This window comes from Patiria miniata, unplaced genomic scaffold (genome assembly GCF_015706575.1).
Source record: "Patiria miniata isolate m_02_andy unplaced genomic scaffold, ASM1570657v1 HiC_scaffold_4, whole genome shotgun sequence".
Classification (NCBI taxonomy): Eukaryota; Metazoa; Echinodermata; class Asteroidea; order Valvatida; family Asterinidae; genus Patiria; species Patiria miniata.
The window spans coordinates 2,721,977-2,743,048 of NW_024037071.1; the positions used below are offsets into that span (position 1 = coordinate 2,721,977).

A 21,072-nucleotide genomic window follows, 5' to 3' on the forward strand; every position below is an offset into this window, starting at 1 on the left:
TTTAGCCGGCGTAGGCAATTTCGGGCCTATATTTAATGGCACGCATGCGCATGCCCCTCAATTTGAAATTACGCGTAGCGCGCCACTTTCCGAGATTTCGTGTTGGCGCGAGGTTTTGTTACTAACTGAAAATTTCACACAAGCCTTGGATTTTATTAGATATCCAATGCCTGAAACGTAAGACGACAATTTTTAATGTAGAAAACTATAACGAAAACGTTCGCAACTTCAATATATTATAAAATCACGTTCCCATTGACGGGATTTCTCGTGATTGTATGAGAGTGCATCCTTGTTCACAAAATGTCAACTTACTGCTCATTTTCAATGACGCCAAATTTCAATCGACTGCAATAATCTGGATCCCTAAAAATCTAAACATCATTCGAATTACGCCAAATCGAATTCGTACATGCGATTCGTCCGTAGCCCATTTTTGCATTCACTGTGAACATTTTGAGTATTTTGTTGTTAACATTTTGGCGCGAGGTTTAATTAGGACTGAAAATTTCACACAAATCTTGGATTTTATCAAATAGCCAATGCCTGAAATATAAGACGACAATTTTCAATGTGGCAGATTTTGACGAAAACGGTCGCAACAGTTATATTCTGAAATCACGTTCCACGGTCGACGGGATTTCTCGTGATTGTGTGAGAGTGCATCCTTGTTCACAAATTTAAACATAATGCTCATTTTCAATGACGCCACATTTCAATCGACTGCAATAATCTCGATCCTTAAAAATCTAAACATCATTCGGATTACGCCAAATCGAATTCGTACATGCGATTCGTCCGTAGCCCATTTTTGTATTCACTGTGAACATTTTGAGTATTTTGTTGTTAACATTTTGGCGCGAGGTTTAATTAGGACTGAAAATTTCACACAAATCTTGGATTTTATCAAATAGCCAATGCCTGAAATATAAGACGACAATTTTCAATGTGGCAGATTTTGACGAAAAAGGTCGCAACAGTTATATTCTGAAATCACGTTCCACGGTCGACGGGATTTCTCGTGATTGTGTGAGAGTGCATCCTTGTTCACAAATTTAAACTTAATGCTCATTTTCAACGACGCCAAATTTCAATCGACTGCAATAATCTCGATCCTTAAAAATCTAAACATCATTCGGATTACGCCAAATCGAATTCGTACATGCGATTCGTCCGTAGCCCAATTTTGCATTCACTGTGAACATTTTGAGTATTTTGTTGTTAACATTTTGGCGCGAGGTTTAATTAGGACTAAAAATTTCACACAAATCTTGGATTTTATCAAATAGCCAATGCCTGAAATATAAGACGACAATTTTCAATGTGGCAGATTTTGACGAAAACGGTCGCAACAGTTATATTCTGAAATCACGTTCCACGGTCGACGGGATTTCTCGTGATTGTGTGAGAGTGCATCCTCGTTCACAAATTTAAACTTAATGCTCATTTTCAATGACGCCAAATTTCATTTGACTGTAATAATCTGGATCCTTTAAAATCAAAACATCATTCGGATTACGTCAAATCAAATTCGTACTCGCCATTCGTCCACAGCCGATTTTTGCGATCATTGTTAACATTTTGACTATTCATCGCTAACATTTTTGACTATTGCGCAACGAAAAAAAACTCTTTCTCGTTTTTAATTCAGAAATTGTGTATTTTGAGTAGTCAGACTGTTTTCGCACAGCAATATGGGCACGTTGAATTACAATTTGGCCGTGTTTCAGCCAAATTTCAAAATGAGGGCCATGTCATATTTATCAGGCCCAATTTTCTATAGTAGTATAAGTCCAGGACAGTGGCCAGCCCATCAGGTCACCAGCGCGGGTTCGAATCCAGTAGTGTAGGCCTAGTTAGTTAGGTTAGTTGGGTGTAGGGTTAATTATTAGGTAATTTATGTAGATATGTAAATTATATGTAAATAGCGTAGTATTGTAATGTAAATGTTGATAGCTTCGCAGATTGGAGTGTGGTTGGAGTAAGATCGTCAGAGAGCAGCTACATTTCGTCTGCGAAGCATCAACCCCCTGCACCCATTTTGCACTTTTTTCAAATATCAAACAACTTTAAAAATGACTATTGCGCCTCTTACATCTCTACTGTTTAATATCATGGCGATTCTTTGAAAATAATTCAGAGTTTTCCACTTTAAAGCTGGCCGCCTAACGTTAGATTAAATTTCTGGAGGTATATTAATAAATCATTAAAAACAAAAAAAATATGAATAAATTATCGGTGCCAGTTTACTTCCAATATTACTGAAATGAATTCGGTTAGCGGTAATTGGCTTTAAAATTTGAATTTAATTGACAAAACGTCACTGCGCGTGGGTAATTTATGTAGATATGTAAATTATATGTAAATAGCGTTTAATACGGGACCTAACATTCTGCTGATAAATATGTTGGGCACTTTTAGATTACGATACGGAGCGATTGGGAAAATGATTCTTTGAGAATGAAAAACCAGTCTGCAGCCTATAAAAAATAAACAAGATCAGTAGCGGGACACCCCCCCCCCCCTTGCTGACTAATGTTTCGAAAGATGTCAGTTTGGCCAAAATAATAGAATGGATACCATAATTCCTAAATTAAGTTTTCCAATTAAAATGCAGGAGAAATCGTCGTAAAGTGTTGGGTGGGGGAGGGGGGGGGGGGGGGGGGGCAGGCGATGCCCATGGGAACCCCACCCCCAACTTTGGACTCAAACCCACCCCCTCCCAACTATGGACTCAATCCCCCAACTCCCTTTATTTCACCCCGTCCCCGTTTTCTGCAAGTAAGACCCCCCCCCCCCCCTGAAAATAGCCGAAAGAATGGAGCACCATTTTTGACCGGGGGGGGGCTGTGGATTTTATCATTGGTTCATGGCAACTAATTTACTGCTGCATGAAGACATGCAATGTTCTTTATTTTCTGTTTGTTTATGGGGGGTACCTATGACATTTGGGGAAAATCCATGCGAAGATAACCCCTATAAAAGCGGTCCTTGAGGCCATTGCAATGTTGTAAAATGATGCCTATACGTACGCTACATTGCTTACTACAGGAATTTAAGGCCAAATTCCATCCAAATTTCACAGAAATACGATTAGGCAGTCCCGTTCACGGATTGCACCCTGAATTACAAATCCTCAAGTTCATGGCGACAAAATGCTCGGCTACATATCAAAAAATATCATTTAGCCGGCGTAGGCAATTTCGGGCCTATATTTAATGGCACGCATGCGCATGCCCCTCAATTTGAAATTACGCGTAGCGCGCCACTTTCCGAGATTTCGTGTTGGCGCGAGGTTTTGTTACTAACTGAAAATTTCACACAAGCCTTGGATTTTATTAGATATCCAATGCCTGAAACGTAAGACGACAATTTTTAATGTAGAAAACTATAACGAAAACGTTCGCAACTTCAATATATTATAAAATCACGTTCCCATTGACGGGATTTCTCGTGATTGTATGAGAGTGCATCCTTGTTCACAAAATGTCAACTTACTGCTCATTTTCAATGACGCCAAATTTCAATCGACTGCAATAATCTGGATCCCTAAAAATCTAAACATCATTCGAATTACGCCAAATCGAATTCGTACATGCGATTCGTCCGTAGCCCATTTTTGCATTCACTGTGAACATTTTGAGTATTTTGTTGTTAACATTTTGGCGCGAGGTTTAATTAGGACTGAAAATTTCACACAAATCTTGGATTTTATCAAATAGCCAATGCCTGAAATATAAGACGACAATTTTCAATGTGGCAGATTTTGACGAAAACGGTCGCAACAGTTATATTCTGAAATCACGTTCCACGGTCGACGGGATTTCTCGTGATTGTGTGAGAGTGCATCCTTGTTCACAAATTTAAACTTAATGCTCATTTTCAATGACGCCAAATTTCATTCGACTGTAATAATCTGGATCCTTAAAAATCAAAACATCATTCGGATTACGTCAAATCAAATTCGTACATGCGATTCGTCCGTAGCCCACTCTTGCATTCACTGTGAACATTTTGAGTATTTTGTTGTTAACATTTTGGCGCGAGGTTTAATTAGGACTGAAAATTTCACACAAATCTTGGATTTTATCAAATAGCCAATGCCTGAAATATAAGACGACAATTTTCAATGTGGCAGATTTTGACGAAAAAGGTCGCAACAGTTATATTCTGAAATCACGTTCCACGGTCGACGGGATTTCTCGTGATTGTGTGAGAGTGCATCCTTGTTCACAAATTTAAACTTAATGCTCATTTTCAACGACGCCACATTTCAATCGACTGCAATAATCTCGATCCTTAAAAATCTAAACATCATTCGGATTACGCCAAATCGAATTCGTACATGCGATTCGTCCGTAGCCCAATTTTGCATTCACTGTGAACATTTTGAGTATTTTGTTGTTAATATTTTGGCGCGAGGTTTAATTAGGACTAAAAATTTCACACAAATCTTGGATTTTATCAAATAGCCAATGCCTGAAATATAAGACGACAATTTTCAATGTGGCAGATTTTGACGAAAACGGTCGCAACAGTTATATTCTGAAATCACGTTCCACGGTCGACGGGATTTCTCGTGATTGTGTGAGAGTGCATCCTCGTTCACAAATTTAAACTTAATGCTCATTTTCAACGACGCCAAATTTCAATCGACTGCAATAATCTGGATCCTTTAAAATCTAAACATCATTCGGATTACGCCAAATCAAATTCGTACTTGCCATTCGTCCGCAGCCGATTTTTGCGATCATTGTTAACATTTTGACTATTCATCGCTAACATTTTTGACTATTGCGCAACGAAAAAAAACTCTTTCTCGTTTTTAATTCAGAAATTGTGTATTTTGAGTAGTCAGACTGTTTTCGCACAGCAATATGGGCACGTTGAATTACAATTTGGCCGTGTTTCAGCCAAATTTCAAAATGAGGGCCATGTCATATTTATCAGGCCCAATTTTCTATAGTAGTATAAGTCCAGGACAGTGGCCAGCCCATCAGGTCACCAGCGCGGGTTCGAATCCAGTAGTGTAGGCCTAGTTAGTTAGGTTAGTTGGGTGTAGGGTTAATTATTAGGTAATTTATGTAGATATGTAAATTATATGTAAATAGCGTAGTATTGTAATGTAAATGTTGATAGCTTCGCAGATTGGAGTGTGGTTGGAGTAAGATCGTCAGAGAGCAGCTACATTTCGTCTGCGAAGCATCAACCCCCTGCACCCATTTTGCACTTTTTTCAAATATCAAACAACTTTAAAAATGACTATTGCGCCTTTTACATCTCTACTGTTTAATATCATGGCGATTCTTTGAAAATAATTCAGAGTTTTCCACTTTAAAGCTGGCCGCCTAACGTTAGATTAAATTTCTGGAGGTATATTAATAAATCATTAAAAACAAAAAAAATATGAATAAATTATCGGTGCCAGTTTACTTCCAATATTACTGAAATGAATTCGGTTAGCGGTAATTGGCTTTAAAATTTGAATTTAATTGACAAAACGTCACTGCGCGTGGGTAATTTATGTAGATATGTAAATTATATGTAAATAGCGTTTAATACGGGACCTAACATTCTGCTGATAAATATGTTTGGCACTTTTAGATTACGATACGGAGCGATTGGGAAAATGATTCTTTGAAAGTGAAAAACCAGTCTGCAGCCTATAAAAAATAAACAAGATCAGTAGCGGGACAACCCCCCCCCCCCCTTGCTGACTAATGTTTCGAAAGATGTCAATTTGGCCAAAATAATAGAATGGATACCATAATTCCTAAATTAAGTTTTCCAATTAAAATGCAGGAGAAATCGTCGTAAAGTGTTGGGTGGGGGAGGGCGGGGGGGGGGGGGGGGGCGGGGGGGGGGGGGGCAGGTGATGCCCATGGGAACCCCACCCCAACTTTGGACTCAAACCCACCCCCTCCCAACTATGGATTCAATCCCCAACTCCCTTTATTTCACCCCGTCCCCGTTTTCTGCAAGTAAGACCCCCCCCCCCCTGAAAATAGCCGAAAGAATGGAGCACCATTTTTTACCGGGGGGGGGGGGGCTGGGGATTTTATCATTGGTTCATGGCAACTAATTTACTGCTGCATGAAGACATGCAATGTTCTTTATTTTCTGTTTGTTTATGGGGGGTACCTATGACATTTGGGGAAAATCCATGCGAAGATATAAACCCTATAAAAGCGGTCCTTGAGGCCATTGCAATGTTGTAAAATGATGCCTATACGTACGCTACATTGCACACTACAGGAATTTAAGGCCAAATTCCATCCAAATTTCACAGAAATACGATTAGGCAGTCCCGTTCACGGATTGCACCCTGAATTACAAATCCTCAAGTTCATGGCCGACAAAATGCTCGGCTACATATCAAAAAATATTATTTAGCCGGCGTAGGCAATTTCGGGCCTATATTTAATGGCACGCATGCGCATGCCCCTCAATTTGAAATTACGCGTAGCGCGCCACTTTCCGAGATTTCGTGTTGGCGCGAGGTTTTGTTACTAACTGAAAATTTCACACAAGCCTTGGATTTTATTAGATATCCAATGCCTGAAACGTAAGACGACAATTTTTAATGTAGCAAACTATAACGAAAACGTTCGCAACTTCAATATATTATAAAATCACGTTCCCATTGACGGGATTTCTCGTGATTGTATGAGAGTGCATCCTTGTTCACAAAATGTCAACTTACTGCTCATTTTCAATGACGCCAAATTTCAATCGACTGCAATAATCTGGATCCCTAAAAATCTAAACATCATTCGGATTACGCCAAATCGAATTCGTACATGCGATTCGTCCGTAGCCCATTTTTGCATTCACTGTGAACATTTTGAGTATTTTGTTGTTAACATTTTGGCGCGAGGTTTAATTAGGACTGAAAATTTCACACAAATCTTGGATTTTATCAAATAGCCAATGCCTGAAATATAAGACGACAATTTTCAATGTGGCAGATTTTGACGAAAACGGTCGCAACAGTTATATTCTGAAATCACGTTCCACGGTCGACGGGATTTCTCGTGATTGTGTGAGAGTGCATCCTTGTTCACAAATTTAAACTTAATGCTCATTTTCAATGACGCCAAATTTCATTCGACTGTAATAATCTGGATCCTTAAAAATCAAAACATCATTCGGATTACGTCAAATCAAATTCGTACATGCGATTCGTCCGTAGCCCATTCTTGCATTCACTGTGAACATTTTGAGTATTTTGTTGTTAACATTTTGGCGCGAGGTTTAATTAGGACTGAAAATTTCACACAAATCTTGGATTTTATCAAATAGCCAATGCCTGAAATATAAGACGACAATTTTCAATGTGGCAGATTTTGACGAAAACGGTCGCAACAGTTATATTCTGAAATCACGTTCCACGGTCGACGGGATTTCTCGTGATTGTGTGAGAGTGCATCCTTGTTCACAAATTTAAACTTAATGCTCATTTTCAATGACGCCAAATTTCAATCGACTGCAATAATCTCGATCCTTAAAAATCAAAACATCATTCGGATTACGCCAAATCGAATTCGTACATGCGATTCGTCCGTAGCCCATTTTTGCATTCACTGTGAACATTTTGAGTATTTTGTTGTTAACATTTTGGTGCGAGGTTTAATTAGGACTAAAAATTGCACACAAATCTTGGATTTTATCAAATAGCCAATGCCTGAAATATAAGACGACAATTTTCAATGTGGCAGATTTTGACGAAAGCGGTCGCAACAGTTATATTCTGAAATCACGTTCCACGGTCGACGGGATTTCTCGTGATTGTGTGAGAGTGCATCGTCGTTCACAAATTTAAACTTAATGCTCATTTTCAACGACGCCAAATTTCAATCGACTGCAATAATCTCGATCCTTAAAAATCTAAACATCATTCGGATTACGCCAAATCGAATTCGTACATGCGATTCGTCCGTAGCCCATTTTTGAATTCACTGTGAACATTTTGAGTATTTTGTTGTTAACATTTTGGTGCGAGGTTTAATTAGGACTAAAAATTTCACACAAATCTTGGATTTTATCAAATAGCCAATGCCTGAAATATAAGACGACAATTTTCAATGTGGCAGATTTTGACGAAAACGGTCGCAACAGTTATATTCTGAAATCACGTTCCACGGTCGACGGGATTTCTCGTGATTGTGTGGAGTGCATCCTCGTTCACAAATTTAAACTTAATGCTAATTTTCAATGACGCCAAATTTCATTCGACTGTAATAATCTGGATCCTTAAAAATCAAAACATCATTCGGATTACGTCAAATCAAATTCGTACTTGCCATTCGTCCGCAGCCGATTTTTGCGATCATTGTTAACATTTTGACTATTCATCGCTAACATTTTTGACTATTGCGCAACGAAAAAAAACTCTTTCTCGTTTTTAATTCAGAAATTGTGTATTTTGAGTAGTCAGACTGTTTTCGCACAGCAATATGGGCACGTTGAATTACAATTTTTGCCGTGTTTCAGCCAAATTTCAAAATGAGGGCCATGTCATATTTATCAGGCCCAATTTTCTATAGTAGTATAAGTCCAGGACAGTGGCCAGCCCATCAGGTCACCAGCGCGGGTTCGAATCCAGTAGTGTAGGCCTAGTTAGTTAGGTTAGTTGGGTGTAGGGTTAATTATTAGGTAATTTATGTAGATATGTAAATTATATGTAAATAGCGTAGTATTGTAATGTAAATGTTGATAGCTTCGCAGATTGGAGTGTGGTTGGAGTAAGATCATCAGAGAGCAGCTACATTTCGTCTGCGAAGCATCAACCCCCTGCACCCATTTTGCATTTTTTTCAAATGTCAACGGAACTTTAAAAATGACTATTGTTACATCTCGCACTGTTTAAAATCATGGCGATTCTTTGAATAGAATCCGGAATGTTCCATTTTAAAGCTGCCGCCTACCGTTAGATTCAATTTCTGGAGGTACATTAATAAATCATTTTAAAAAAAAATATGAATAAATTATCGGTGCCAGTTTTCAGATCCGAAGCGAAAAAAAAAATCCCCCAATATTACTAAAATGTAGTAGAAATTAGTAAAAATTAGGCTTTTAAAAATATATATAGTTCATAAAACTTAACTGCGTGCGGGTAAAATACGTTTGATAGGGGGTATAACATTTTTCTGATATAGAGGGCATGTTTGGCACTTTCAGATTACGATACGGAGCGATTTGGAAAATGATACTAGTGAAAAAAACGTCTCCATCAACATTTCATATTTTTTTCCTTATTTGTACAAAATGGGAAACCCTACGATTTTCTATACAGCCTGCAATAAGCCTCTGTACTGATGACGTCACGCTTTGTTTACGTGTGTGCTTTCCTATGGTGCTCAGTGGGCCGTGGGCCCCCACTGGCTCTGTAGGAAAGTGCACATGTAAACAAAGTGTGACGTCATCAGTACAGAGGCTTATTGCAATTTTGGCAATATTTGCGAGGGAGATGGCAGGAAGCACGGGGTGGCAAGTGGGGGCACCCTTGTGGTTGAAGGCTCATTGGCCTCCTACTTACCGTACCAACGGAGTGGACCATTGAAATCAGAGGGAAGGCAGGCACAGAAAGAGCCGAGACGAGTAGGGTGAGATCGGTGGGCCCAGCCAGCAGGTCGAACCCGGTGATGGTTGACGTCATGTTGTACCTGAAGGTATCCACGTATGGCATGAACTGCAGGAAACACAGAGGAAACAAAGAAAGAACGTTACAACCAATTTCTTTGGGTACTGTTGTCCAAATGCTTGGTATGGCAGTCTTAAAAATACCATGAAAAATACCGTCATAAGACTTCATTTGCCGGATGATCAGGGTGTAACTCAGCTGCCCGACTTGTGTTTAATGTAATAGCTTCCTTGACTCGTGTACCAATCAGCTTATTCCATTGGCGGACGCGTTTGAGCACTGGCCAATTAAAGAAGCGCGTCTCTGGTTCATAAAATATGCATGGAGTTTAATCCAGTGGGGACTAACCTCATCAATATTCACGCCGTCTACCGCGTCTAAGAGACCGGCGGATGAGAGATGAAACGCCTCATACAACGTCTGGTTTTCCTGGCAATCTCTGGTAAGCAACAGACCAAGAAATCATTCAAACGTGTTCACTTTGGTTGATACCCTGAAAGATATTCGTTTACTTTTACTTACAAAAACTAGATGTGGGAATGACGATCAATATTATCGTGAGAATCGAGGCCCAATATAATGTTGAATAATTTTAGAGAAACACTCCTTTTTTTTTTTAAAGGTACAACAAACAAAATTTCTGATACTGTGAGGAGGACAACGTGCTTCAGGCCTTGTTATAATGTAATTAAAGTAAGTAATTAAAAGCGAGCACTAGTTTTACGGGATTTTTGCCAAATTAGGACCGGAATTTAAAAAAAGATAATAATTGTAAATTGCCCTAAACAAGTGCAAAATATCATGACGCGGTATAAACTTACTCTATGAAATGGCGGGCGGTGAGATTCAGCGGCGAATCGCCAAACTGCACGAGCGAGTCCAACAACGTGTTTCCGTTCCACAACACGGGGTTGTCCACCAACTATGAGAGAAAAACGGAGATTTAAGGACCGCTCATCCAGTATAAATAGGTATGTTTAGGGCCTGAACATTCCTAACTTGCAGCTACAATCCTGGCCATATCTTGCTGGCCCCCAACCCCCGGTCCCCGCTCAATGTTGTCTCTCATTGCGCGGTGTGTGCTCCATCAGCTGGAGAGAACAACATTGACCGGGGGAGCGGGGGAGTGGGTGACCGTGGCAGGCTCAGGAAGTAACCCAACCATTTTGGCCGGGATAGCTCGTGCGCGTTTTTGAAAACTCGCAACCAGTCGCGTTTTCTGAAGGATTCACCCCCCCCCACTTTCCCTTTAGCTCCTCCCTTCCCTTTTTTACGTTTTTGTATAACACGTGTAACATGCTATAATTTTGTGTAACATGTCATCTGCTCGCATGTGTCTTGTATCTGTTCACAAGTTACACCTTTCGGTCCTGCTCACTATCGTTGACAAAAGTTCAATGTTCATTAACAAAACTATAGCCTATGTCAGTTCCCAAGACTATTCAAGCACAAACTTTGACTGCTATCGACACAAAACTTGTAGATTTCCCGACACCTTTCGTGCAACTTCTTACCATTTGTGGATCATTTCTATGTCTTATTATGTAAAAGAATTAGAAGAATAAATGGTCCTATAGCTTTTGACGAATGTTGATGGGCTTTGTTAATTAATAAGCTAATGGTGTGAAATATCACAATGTTTATAATTAAATGGTACAAAATCTTTTGACAGAGTTCGTTATGTCTTTTCAAAATACGGTGATTTTTTGGGGGGTTCAAGTGCATTCCGTGACTCATCAACTGTTTCCTGCCTGACCTTGTCCATGATGGTGAGGTCTTCCATGGAGTCGCAGATCAGCGTCACGTTGGCTCCGATGATAAACCAAACAGCCGTCGGCAGGCAGAACAAAATGGCGAAGACGAACGTCCACCAAGTGGATCTACGAAATAAACATTAACACTAACATGCCAGAAGAATAAACAGCTTGGTTTTAAGTTTACATGGAAGATGTCCGTGTCTTAAATACTGAGGGTGAAGGCCTAAATGTGACATTTGGGGCCAAATATATTGTCAACCATGTCATTACAAGGCCGGATCTGTGGTTTTCGTGCGCGCAAGGAATGATGGGAAACAATATGGCGCAGAAAGATAAGACCGTGGCAACGAGGTTGGGCCCTTCTTCTTACCCGACCATGAACTGTCCGCCACACTCCGACGTGTTACTCCGCTGGCTGGGCCGTCTGGAACTATCGTATCCGCACGCGCCAAAAAGTAGTCCCAGCAGGCAGAGGAGAGACATGACGAATCCCAAAGATGCAAACACCATGAAAGCCACGTAACTGGATTCATACGGGAAAGAGAAAGGGATGGAAAACTTGTTATTTTAGTTTTTTCTTGTAATTTTTATTAGTAGGCTATGCTAAACATGACAAATTTTGCACTAAATGAAAGTTACATCAGAAGAATGTTTAATTTCTGTTGTCATGTACATGTACACACAATATCTCACTTTGTGGAAAATCGACTCCGAATCTTAAAACTGACAAAATAATGATGGTATCTATATACTATCGACCGTGTGCCCTGTGACGTCATACCAACGGTCAACCGATCGTCAACCGATGGGCAACCCAAACATTTAAGCATCTTTTGCATGTTATTTTACCCATTAAAAACTTTATTTAACCACTTTTACACATATCTCATGTCGAGATATACATGCAGTGCTGAAAAGAACAGTTTGATGAAAGTTGTACATCCAATTTGTACACAAGTGTCACATGGTCTGTAGGTGTAACCGACGAATTTGGAAACCCTAGCAATTGCTAGAGTTTGCAAAACGTGAAAGCTATGGGAAGTATAACTGGCAATGATACGAGTTGATATCTTTGCATTAACTTTGTTGCTCATTACCTGTACATATCATAATCCTCGACCAAGTCCACGTATCCTCCTATCTGGTCACGAAACGCTTGCGTATCGAGCGACTCGCCTAGACTCTGAATAGTCGGAAATAAATCACCATTTTACAGTCGTGGATGCCAGATGAAAGCAAGTGAAAACAAAATGGTTGACACCGCGGTGCGTTATCATTGAAAAATATTGAAATCAGTATTCTAAATAAAACATATTCAAACCAACTAACCTGGGGAAAGAAGCTAAATAGGATCGAGTGTTTGGAAAAATTCTAAAACTTCGGAGTTGTTGTGTTCTTTTGTTAAAATGCTAAATCGACAAATTACAATATGTATTTCATTGTTGACATTAACGAATATGTGCCGTGACTTATTAGTGGTATAAGCCTATAGTGTTCTTGTGCCCGATGTAACATCTTTCAAGCCCACGGGTGCACTGGGATAATAATCGAACCTTTTCTCAAGTTTCATCGCATGCTACGCCCCCTGATTGGCAAGTACTAACCTCTTCCAGTCCGGACACAACTTCATCTGTTACCGTGGTGACGGTCGTCTCAATTGTGGCCAATGTATCGCCAACGTCTGGAATGGAAAAAACCTAAATTATTCACGAATAGTACCTTTATAGTTCAAGCCAATGGCATGACAATTTTTTCGTCTCTGTCCAGCGGTGTATTAAACCAACAATTCAATGCGGGGTGGGGGGGGGGCAAAAACCAAGAATTTACTGTATCGACGTCTGAACCGTCTTAAAAAAACAAAATGCCGGCAGGGTGACAAGTTGTCGTTCCCCCTCCTCCCCGCTGGATACGCCGCTGTCTCTGTCTCTATAAAGTATAGGCCATATTCTGCTTTGAGATCGCTCTCGAAGGGCATTCTTTTTCTTTCATGTCTTGGAGGATTTTTTTTATTTTTTTATTTACTTTGCGGATTTCCGTCAGATTTCTGTTAACCAAAATTACGTGCCTCCCATGGCCTACAGCACCAAAGATACCAGCCTGCGCCGACAACTTCGCAACACTGAAGAATATTATGTGCCGTTTTCGTCCCCAAAATACCAAACCGACGATGATATTTCATATGGTGCTTTTAGCTTTAATCTATTCGTGTGAATAGAAGTCAGCTAACCCGTCCGATTTTGAAAACACACTATTTATGTAAATTGTGCTATATCCTCATACCTTGAAAAACATCCTGGCTTGCATTGCCCACAGCCGATTTCGCATCATTTAGCGCAGTGTCTCCCTGTAAAAGTGAAAAATGAAACAATCAAGATGTTAAAGAAGTTTCTGTTACACCCGCATGTTCGCTTAAAACCATCGTCGACGGTTCAAAGTTGTGGTAGAGTTTTAAAGGCATTTAGGATCATTTGCTTTTCATGCATTTAGTTCGTTTCCAATTATAACACCACTCAAAATTCAAAGAGGAATGTTAAAAACATAACCTGTTGAAGTTGCAGCTCAGTGGATATTACACTTTTCGAGAAAACAGTGAAATACCATGCATAATTTTTTGACCACGATTTTGGCTTTATTACTCTTTATTTAAAAAAACAAACCCAAAACAGTCACGGGTTTTTAGTGCCAGTATATCTTTAATCAAAGTAAGCTTTTGGTAATAATTCAGTAGATTACTTTTGGGATAAATGCAAATGATACGAGTATGCGCCTTGAAAGTGTTATGCTTACCGTTGATATCAGATCGGTGATCGCGGTCAAAGCTGGGCCTGGAACGGCCGTATACACCACCACGGGCAAGACATCGTAGTCATTCAACTGAAGAATAACAAAACAGAATCAAACATTTTAGTCGCAGAATTTAACTGTATCAATTGCTCTAAAAAATAATTTAAACTGATGGTTATGTTTCTTTTTTTTGGCGTATTACTCCGCCACTATGTTACTGTATTGGTCTGTAAAAGTAGTTCAGTATACAACATAAAATACGATATACTACACGTACGTAATTACATCGAACTCTTTAAAATGTATCGATGTATAAGTGATGGTCTTTGTTTCGCTTTGTTTGTTTGTTTGTTTGTTTATTTGTTGTCATGTAAGTTACCCATAACAAGACAAGTCTACCACTCTATAGACAAAAGAAAATACCACGGAAAAGGACAGCGAGCCAGCAAACGGGCTGTGACCAGGAATAAAGGCGCAGACGCCGGCCACCGTGTCTGGCAGGCTCCCGCTGCAGTCAACGGTAAGGAAAGTCTGGAGCGAGGAGGCCACGTCGTTCACCGCCGTCTGAAACGCCGATCCATCGGTCTTGAGTTGGGCGATGGTACCTCCCAGACTTCCACTGATCGCGGAGAGTGATATCAGCGGAGCAGCCAAATCTGTTCATATCGAGATTTTAAAAAAAATCTGAAAGATATTGATTGAGCTATTTTGGCCTCGTTCACTTTGTCAGATCAAAATACTTTTCATGACAGCATTAATCATCACCACAAAATACTTTAAATGTGAGACCGAGTTTTGACAGTAATCCAAAAAGAACTAATACATGAAGATATCCCTGGTCAAAATGACTTACAACTGGGTTGACAAATATTAATTTTCCCACTTTTTTATAATTTTGTTAACCAACGTTTGATTTAGGCCTACGTGTATACCGGACATGGAATGGCACAAAATGTTAAGTTGCCTTTAAAATCCGTGTCCCTGTTTTCGCTAGCAAGATTTTTTTTTTCAAACTTGGCACATTGAAACACTTCGTCGCGTGGCGTGCATGCGGGGCGGGGACTTCGAGCCATGACTGGACAAAACAGGCGCGTATAGCAAGGTCATTTTGATTAACGTAAAAAGGGGCACATTGAGTGTCGCTAGACCCCGTTCTACGCCACTACAAACGGGTTGTTTTGTATTTAAACAACAGAGTGCGCCCTTTACCGTTATTGAGCTGCGAAACAGTGCTGTTCAGTGGGCCTGAGATGCTTCCAAACTGTGACGCAACAGGGCCGAAGATTGCGTTTTCGGCATCTGAAAAATGAATGGTTAGCCGTAACTTAAGTACGAGAAAAAGTAAGATGGTTAAGGGCTACACCCAATACTAAATTTAAAATGTATTCACTTTATTTACAATGACGTAGTTCAGTTTGTTTGTTTAATTGTTTACATTTACTGTTTTGTATTCGGTTGACAAATTTGTTTAAGTTAAACCTTGTTTTAGCTTTACATTATGTAGCCGTGGCTGTAGGCCTACACTAAACTCTACATTTGGGCATTAGTATATGATATTGCATTGTTGCCCGAGGAAGGTCTCGTTTTAAATTTACTGTAGTTTTGTCTTCGGTTGACAAATTTGTTAAATATAATTTTTGCTTGATATATGTATGCGTGGCTATATACTAAACTCTACATATGGGCATAAGTATACTGCATTTGTTTAGGAAGGCCTCTTTTAGGAGTATAAAAACAAAAGGTATACACATAGGGTCCAGTGGGCTAACCTTCCAATGTTGCCATGGTGTTGTCAATGATGTCGCTTACGTTGCCAACTCCCTTAAGTCCTAATAGAAATCAAAGAAATTCATTAACATCTGAAACATAAATTTAAAAAAACAATGTGGCTTTTGAAGGTCTGTGTGTTATAGTTACTAATACAGTGGAACGCCGCTATACCGAACACCGCTGTACCGAACATTCGGCTATTCCGAACATCATCCTTGGCTCCCGGTTTTAATGTACAAAACGTACCGAACATCGTTGTTGAAAAAAAGTCAACAGATTAACAAAAAAACTACCTGTTGTACATGTATTAAACACTGTTTGGGCCACTTTTAATTCCCGAACATCAAACGACCCATGTTTACATCGTGTTTGAATGTTGAAGAGCGATAGGCTATTATTTCCCCAAGGAATAAAAGGGAAAACCATCCGTTGCTAACAATTTCGTGACGACTACTCGTGCGGCCGCGGGATGTGAGAAATGCCAGTTCACTATTGGTCAAAAGAGGGTACCAGCGGTTCAAAATCACTATACCGAACGATCGTTATTACGAACACTTTCTGTGGATCCCACGATGTTCGTTATAGCGGCGTTTCACTGTAGTCTTTGCTTTTTCTAAGGAAACCAGTAATAACGAATGCGTGAGACTTATCACTTGGACCACTGTAAACACCAAATAGATACCTAATACAATATTGTATTGATTTACTATATCACGATGGTAAATCTTTTTCATCTGTTGTTTCATTTGTTGTTTTTATCTGTTTCATGTTTTAATTTGTTGTGGAATAAACGTTCTGTGTTTGCTCACCCTTATCAGATCGTCTTGAAAGTTGTCGACGTCGTCCATGATGGCATTGACGTTGCCCTCGAAATGCATGACGCTCTGCGACAGTCGCTCGCCGGATAGAATGGTGAAACAACTGGCCACTCTTCACGAAGAGGGGACATCAGAAAGTTTGGAAGAAGGGAATTTCAAATGTTACTGTTATCATGACATTTGATTCAGCACAATGAAAGGTCTCCAAAGATTGTATTTGTAATCATAATGAGAATGATAACTCTCCATAAACTGCCAGTTTGAGTTTTTAAACTTTTTTTGGTAATTAGTTTCCTAGGGGCCATAGTCATACTGACCACGCACATGCACCGAGGATGGACCGATGAAAATGGAGTGTTTGGGGAACAAAATAATGATGATACATTGCGACATGGTTATAATTGCAGTCATTATCATTCTTATCTTTACACTAAGCTGCAGGCCAAGTACCAAGGCCAAATTAGTGATCGTAGGCCATTATTGTTAAAATAACGACGTGCTGAAGAACTAGAGATGCCATAGAAATCATCACGTTTATTGCAGCAATGTAGTAACTTTACTTCAGTCCAAATTTTAAGATTGTAAAACACAAATTTTCTTAAATAAGATAAAATGTAAGGCTCCAGTAATAACGCCCCTGTGCAGCTGCCTCAAAATGACGTCGTTACAGCGCCCCCATTCGCTCAAAAATGCAAAACGACTAAAAATAACACCCGCCTTTGAAACTCTTGGAGGCAGCAAAATACTTAGCTCTCTTGTTCCTTTTTTTTATTGCTCAAGTCCGTGTGCGTGTTCATGCTCAACTTTGTGAAACATTGTGGTGATTGGACGTATGCAAGGCTTTACAAGCACGCAGACCATAACAAATTCGAGCTCGTGTTTTATTAATAACCATGCAGCCATCTTCTTTATTAAAGGTTGTGTGAATACAACAGCAGAGGGCGCTTTTGAACTACGCTACAAACAGGACCGCTGTTTGAAATTTGTCGCATCACTTACACGACGAGGAGGGAGAACACCAGCAGGAACGCGCCCATGACGACTCCCGTGTTGCACACTAATTCCCGGATCCGCTCCTCGCGCCGCGCGGCCCCACAGTGGCCACAGCACCGGCACAGACAGAAAAAGACGCCCGAGATCGGAAGCAGTAGACCCAGGAGGAGAAGGACCAGTGACACCGCTAGGATACCGCCCTCGGACTTGACTATCTGAAAGATTGAGAGAAAGATTAATGCTTATATTTCATCATCTTTCTTCATCGTTTTTGGTCAATCCTTTGGTACAAAATTCCATCAAAAGATGATCTCCCCTAAAAGTAGTCCAGCCTGTGGCCCACCGCCATTTTGAAAAATGCCTGCCTTTCATTGCAATTAGAGCAATTTTAGGGCCCAATTTCATCCAAATTTTACAAAAGTATTCGAGCTCGCAGTCCTGTGAACGGCTTCCTCTTTTTTTTTAAACCTTCAAGTTCATGACCAACAAAATGCTCTAAAAGCAAAACGTTTGAGGGGGAAACAAATGGTGATTTGGCCCCTGTGGGCAATTCTGGGCCTTTTTACAGGTCTGCATCCTAACAATTGCTGTCATTGTTTTGTTTAGTTGGCGATTGCTCTTCCACAACACGAGGGCGCTGTTTGGAATTGGGTAGACTATTTCGCATTTTACCCATGCAAATGTGCGCACTCAAAAAAGTCCCTACTGATCTCCACATACAAATCTGAACAGTCCATTGGCTGTTAGCGGTGAACTTGACGTCCGCCATCTTACCACTCCGAAAACAATAGATTTGTAGAATAAAAAAAGATATCTAATTGAATAGACATGTACACTTTTTACTCAACTTGGGGGGTTTAAAATGGCAACAAAATATATTTCAAACAAATTTCTGTTTAGGAACAAAAATGTTTCGTATACTTTTAGGCGAGTTTATTTGAATCAGTTTGAACGATGGGAGTGTTTGAGGCTGGTTCTCATTCCACATTCGAATCGAGGGATCGGGAACCAGTGCGTAGCTTCACTGTTTTGTACAGCTCGGAAGGCCTACCAGCTCTACCGACTTTGTTATCTCGAAAAACCAATTTTGCTCGTTGCCTTGGACATCCATCCACAAAATATAAGTTTTTTCCTATATCGCGTTATACAGAAGGCCATTGCACAAACTATTTCACTAAGATTGGCGCATATCCCCCTAAGATTAGACATCAAAATCATATCTGATTAATAATACAACAAAAGTTCATGTTCAAGGTATAAACCCTATTCAGTAGGCCCCTTAAGAATTTCATCAAATTTTAATTCAATTATTTTCTCGACTGGCATTTCATACGCAATTTCCCGACTTTTCGTTTCATGCCGTTATACATTAAACGTACCTCCAACAGTGCTTGGATGATATCGGACGATCCAGTGAAGATACCAATTAAGGGATCTGGAAGGGATTAAACAATTCCACAGAGGAATGAAAATGACTTCCCTTTGGGAAAATGTGGTTTTTAATAATAAAAAAAGCACTCAATGCAGCATCCTGGCCGCTTCACGCGAAGGCTGTTGAGATTTAATCTGCACAGTAATGCTGACATCAATGCGACAAGACCTTCAGCATCATGGTATTATAGGCCCTAAAAAAATAAAACTGTAGACATGTTGTCTGCGTCCTTTCTCTGTGGCTTGAGGGACCAGAACAATCAACCTGGGCTCACGACTAAAGGCAGCTTGGCGACCTAAACTGACTATATTTTCTAGTCTAGATTAAAGGGTTCCATGCAATGTATTTTTTTTAAATGCAGTGCTTGAAAATGCACCTTTGTGTCCCATTTAACCTAATTTTCAATTTTCATTTTGCCATTTTTAAGGGTATTTTGGTGTCTCTTTGGATTTTTTTGTGATCCTACTCGTAGCCCATTATTATTATTTTTCATAAGTTTTGTTTACTGCTTATATAAGTATACATGTGTGTTATTAATTTTGTGTATCAATTCGTCTGTTTTTGTACTGTGTAATGGCATGCCCGATACAGGCTAAGCTTTCAAGGTTTTGCCACCATGGCCTTTATATCTTGTTCAATACTTAATATATTAGTTTTTCATTTCTGTCATGAAGAGGAAATAAATGTGTTTGTGTTTGTTGGAGGCGTCCTCTAGAAGCCTAGGCCCTATTGGCTTGTGGCGAGATGCCTCAGGCGGACTAACACAACACAGAAACACAATTATTTTATTTTATTTCAAAAGTGTAGTTCCTGACAATAATTTATTACCGTTGGAATTTGTTTTGTAACATTTTTTGTGATCAGTTTTTTTGTTAACGTTACAGAGCATCCGCCCCAAGGTTATCGGCGCTTAAACTCTCAATTTCTTCTTGTCAAGACAAACAGCTCGAGTTGTGGATTTATATCACATCCTTGTCAAGTAGTGGAGGGTTTGATTAATCCTAAAAAAAAACCCCGAAATTCTCGTCTTAACGAAAGCCCCATCGCGGGAGTGGTGTTTTCGTATAACGCCACGTGTGTTGACTAGGATTGGTTCCAATCCTTCGTTAACCATGCTGTCTTTCTGGATTACGGAACGCTCTCCATAGTCCCGGAATGAAGAGGATATAATTTAAGCCGGACGCACACGAGCGCTATCTGCAATACGCCGTTGGCCATGAATGAACTTTGGCGATGCAGATAGCTCTCGTCTGCGTCAGGCCTTAGAGAGGAATGCACGGGGTTAAAAACAAAGCAAATTGGACGAAGTGTGACTATCAATGTGGGATGTGCATATATTTTTATCAACTTTACGGCAAAACACTTATCGTGCTAGAAAAGAACTGTATATTGGATTCAAATCAGGGATTAATTGAACAAAATTTTACTTTTTTTGTTTACATGTGCGCTTTTCTATGGGAGCCAGCAGGGATGAGATCCACCCACTCATGATTGGAAAACTCACATTGTAAAGCTTGACGTCATTATGTCTGAGGTCTACTGGGTGCGCTCTGTGCGAGTATTCTATTGTCTTTGATTGAGTTTATCTGTTACCATTCAAGAAAAAGAATTTACTGATGACAGTATGCATAATTATATATCTTAAAAGCACATAGGATTATTTGCATATATCCCAAAAGTAACCTATACCTTAATTATTATAAATAGATCAAAATTACCTGGATTAAAGATCGTATACTGGTACTAAACACCCCGTGAAATTATTCCGGGCTTGGCTTTTACTTCTTTTTTTCCATATGTGTAATATCTACTGTCTGAAGTTAAACTACAACAAGTTAGGATTTGAACATTCTCCTTTTGCCTTTGACCAACGTT

At 39.7% G+C, this 21,072-nt stretch overlaps 1 protein-coding gene across 1 annotated transcript in view; it reads right to left on the reverse strand.

Annotated features, from left to right (window-relative positions):
* LOC119740050 (prominin-1-like) overlaps positions 1-21,072 on the reverse strand; it is a 31,961-nt gene that overhangs the window by 10,245 nt on the left and 644 nt on the right. The window contains exons 3-17 of the mRNA XM_038215251.1: positions 19,145-19,200; positions 17,772-17,980; positions 16,764-16,884; positions 15,954-16,005; positions 15,394-15,483; positions 14,608-14,840; positions 14,188-14,274; positions 13,681-13,744; positions 13,005-13,081; positions 12,498-12,583; positions 11,771-11,923; positions 11,400-11,523; positions 10,465-10,565; positions 9,992-10,082; positions 9,539-9,691 (exon numbers count right to left, since the gene is read on the reverse strand). Coding sequence (XP_038071179.1) covers positions 9,539-9,691; positions 9,992-10,082; positions 10,465-10,565; positions 11,400-11,523; positions 11,771-11,923; positions 12,498-12,583; positions 13,005-13,081; positions 13,681-13,744; positions 14,188-14,274; positions 14,608-14,840; positions 15,394-15,483; positions 15,954-16,005; positions 16,764-16,884; positions 17,772-17,980; positions 19,145-19,200 — 1,697 coding nt within the window. The remainder of the gene's footprint in view (positions 1-9,538; positions 9,692-9,991; positions 10,083-10,464; positions 10,566-11,399; positions 11,524-11,770; positions 11,924-12,497; positions 12,584-13,004; positions 13,082-13,680; positions 13,745-14,187; positions 14,275-14,607; positions 14,841-15,393; positions 15,484-15,953; positions 16,006-16,763; positions 16,885-17,771; positions 17,981-19,144; positions 19,201-21,072) is intronic.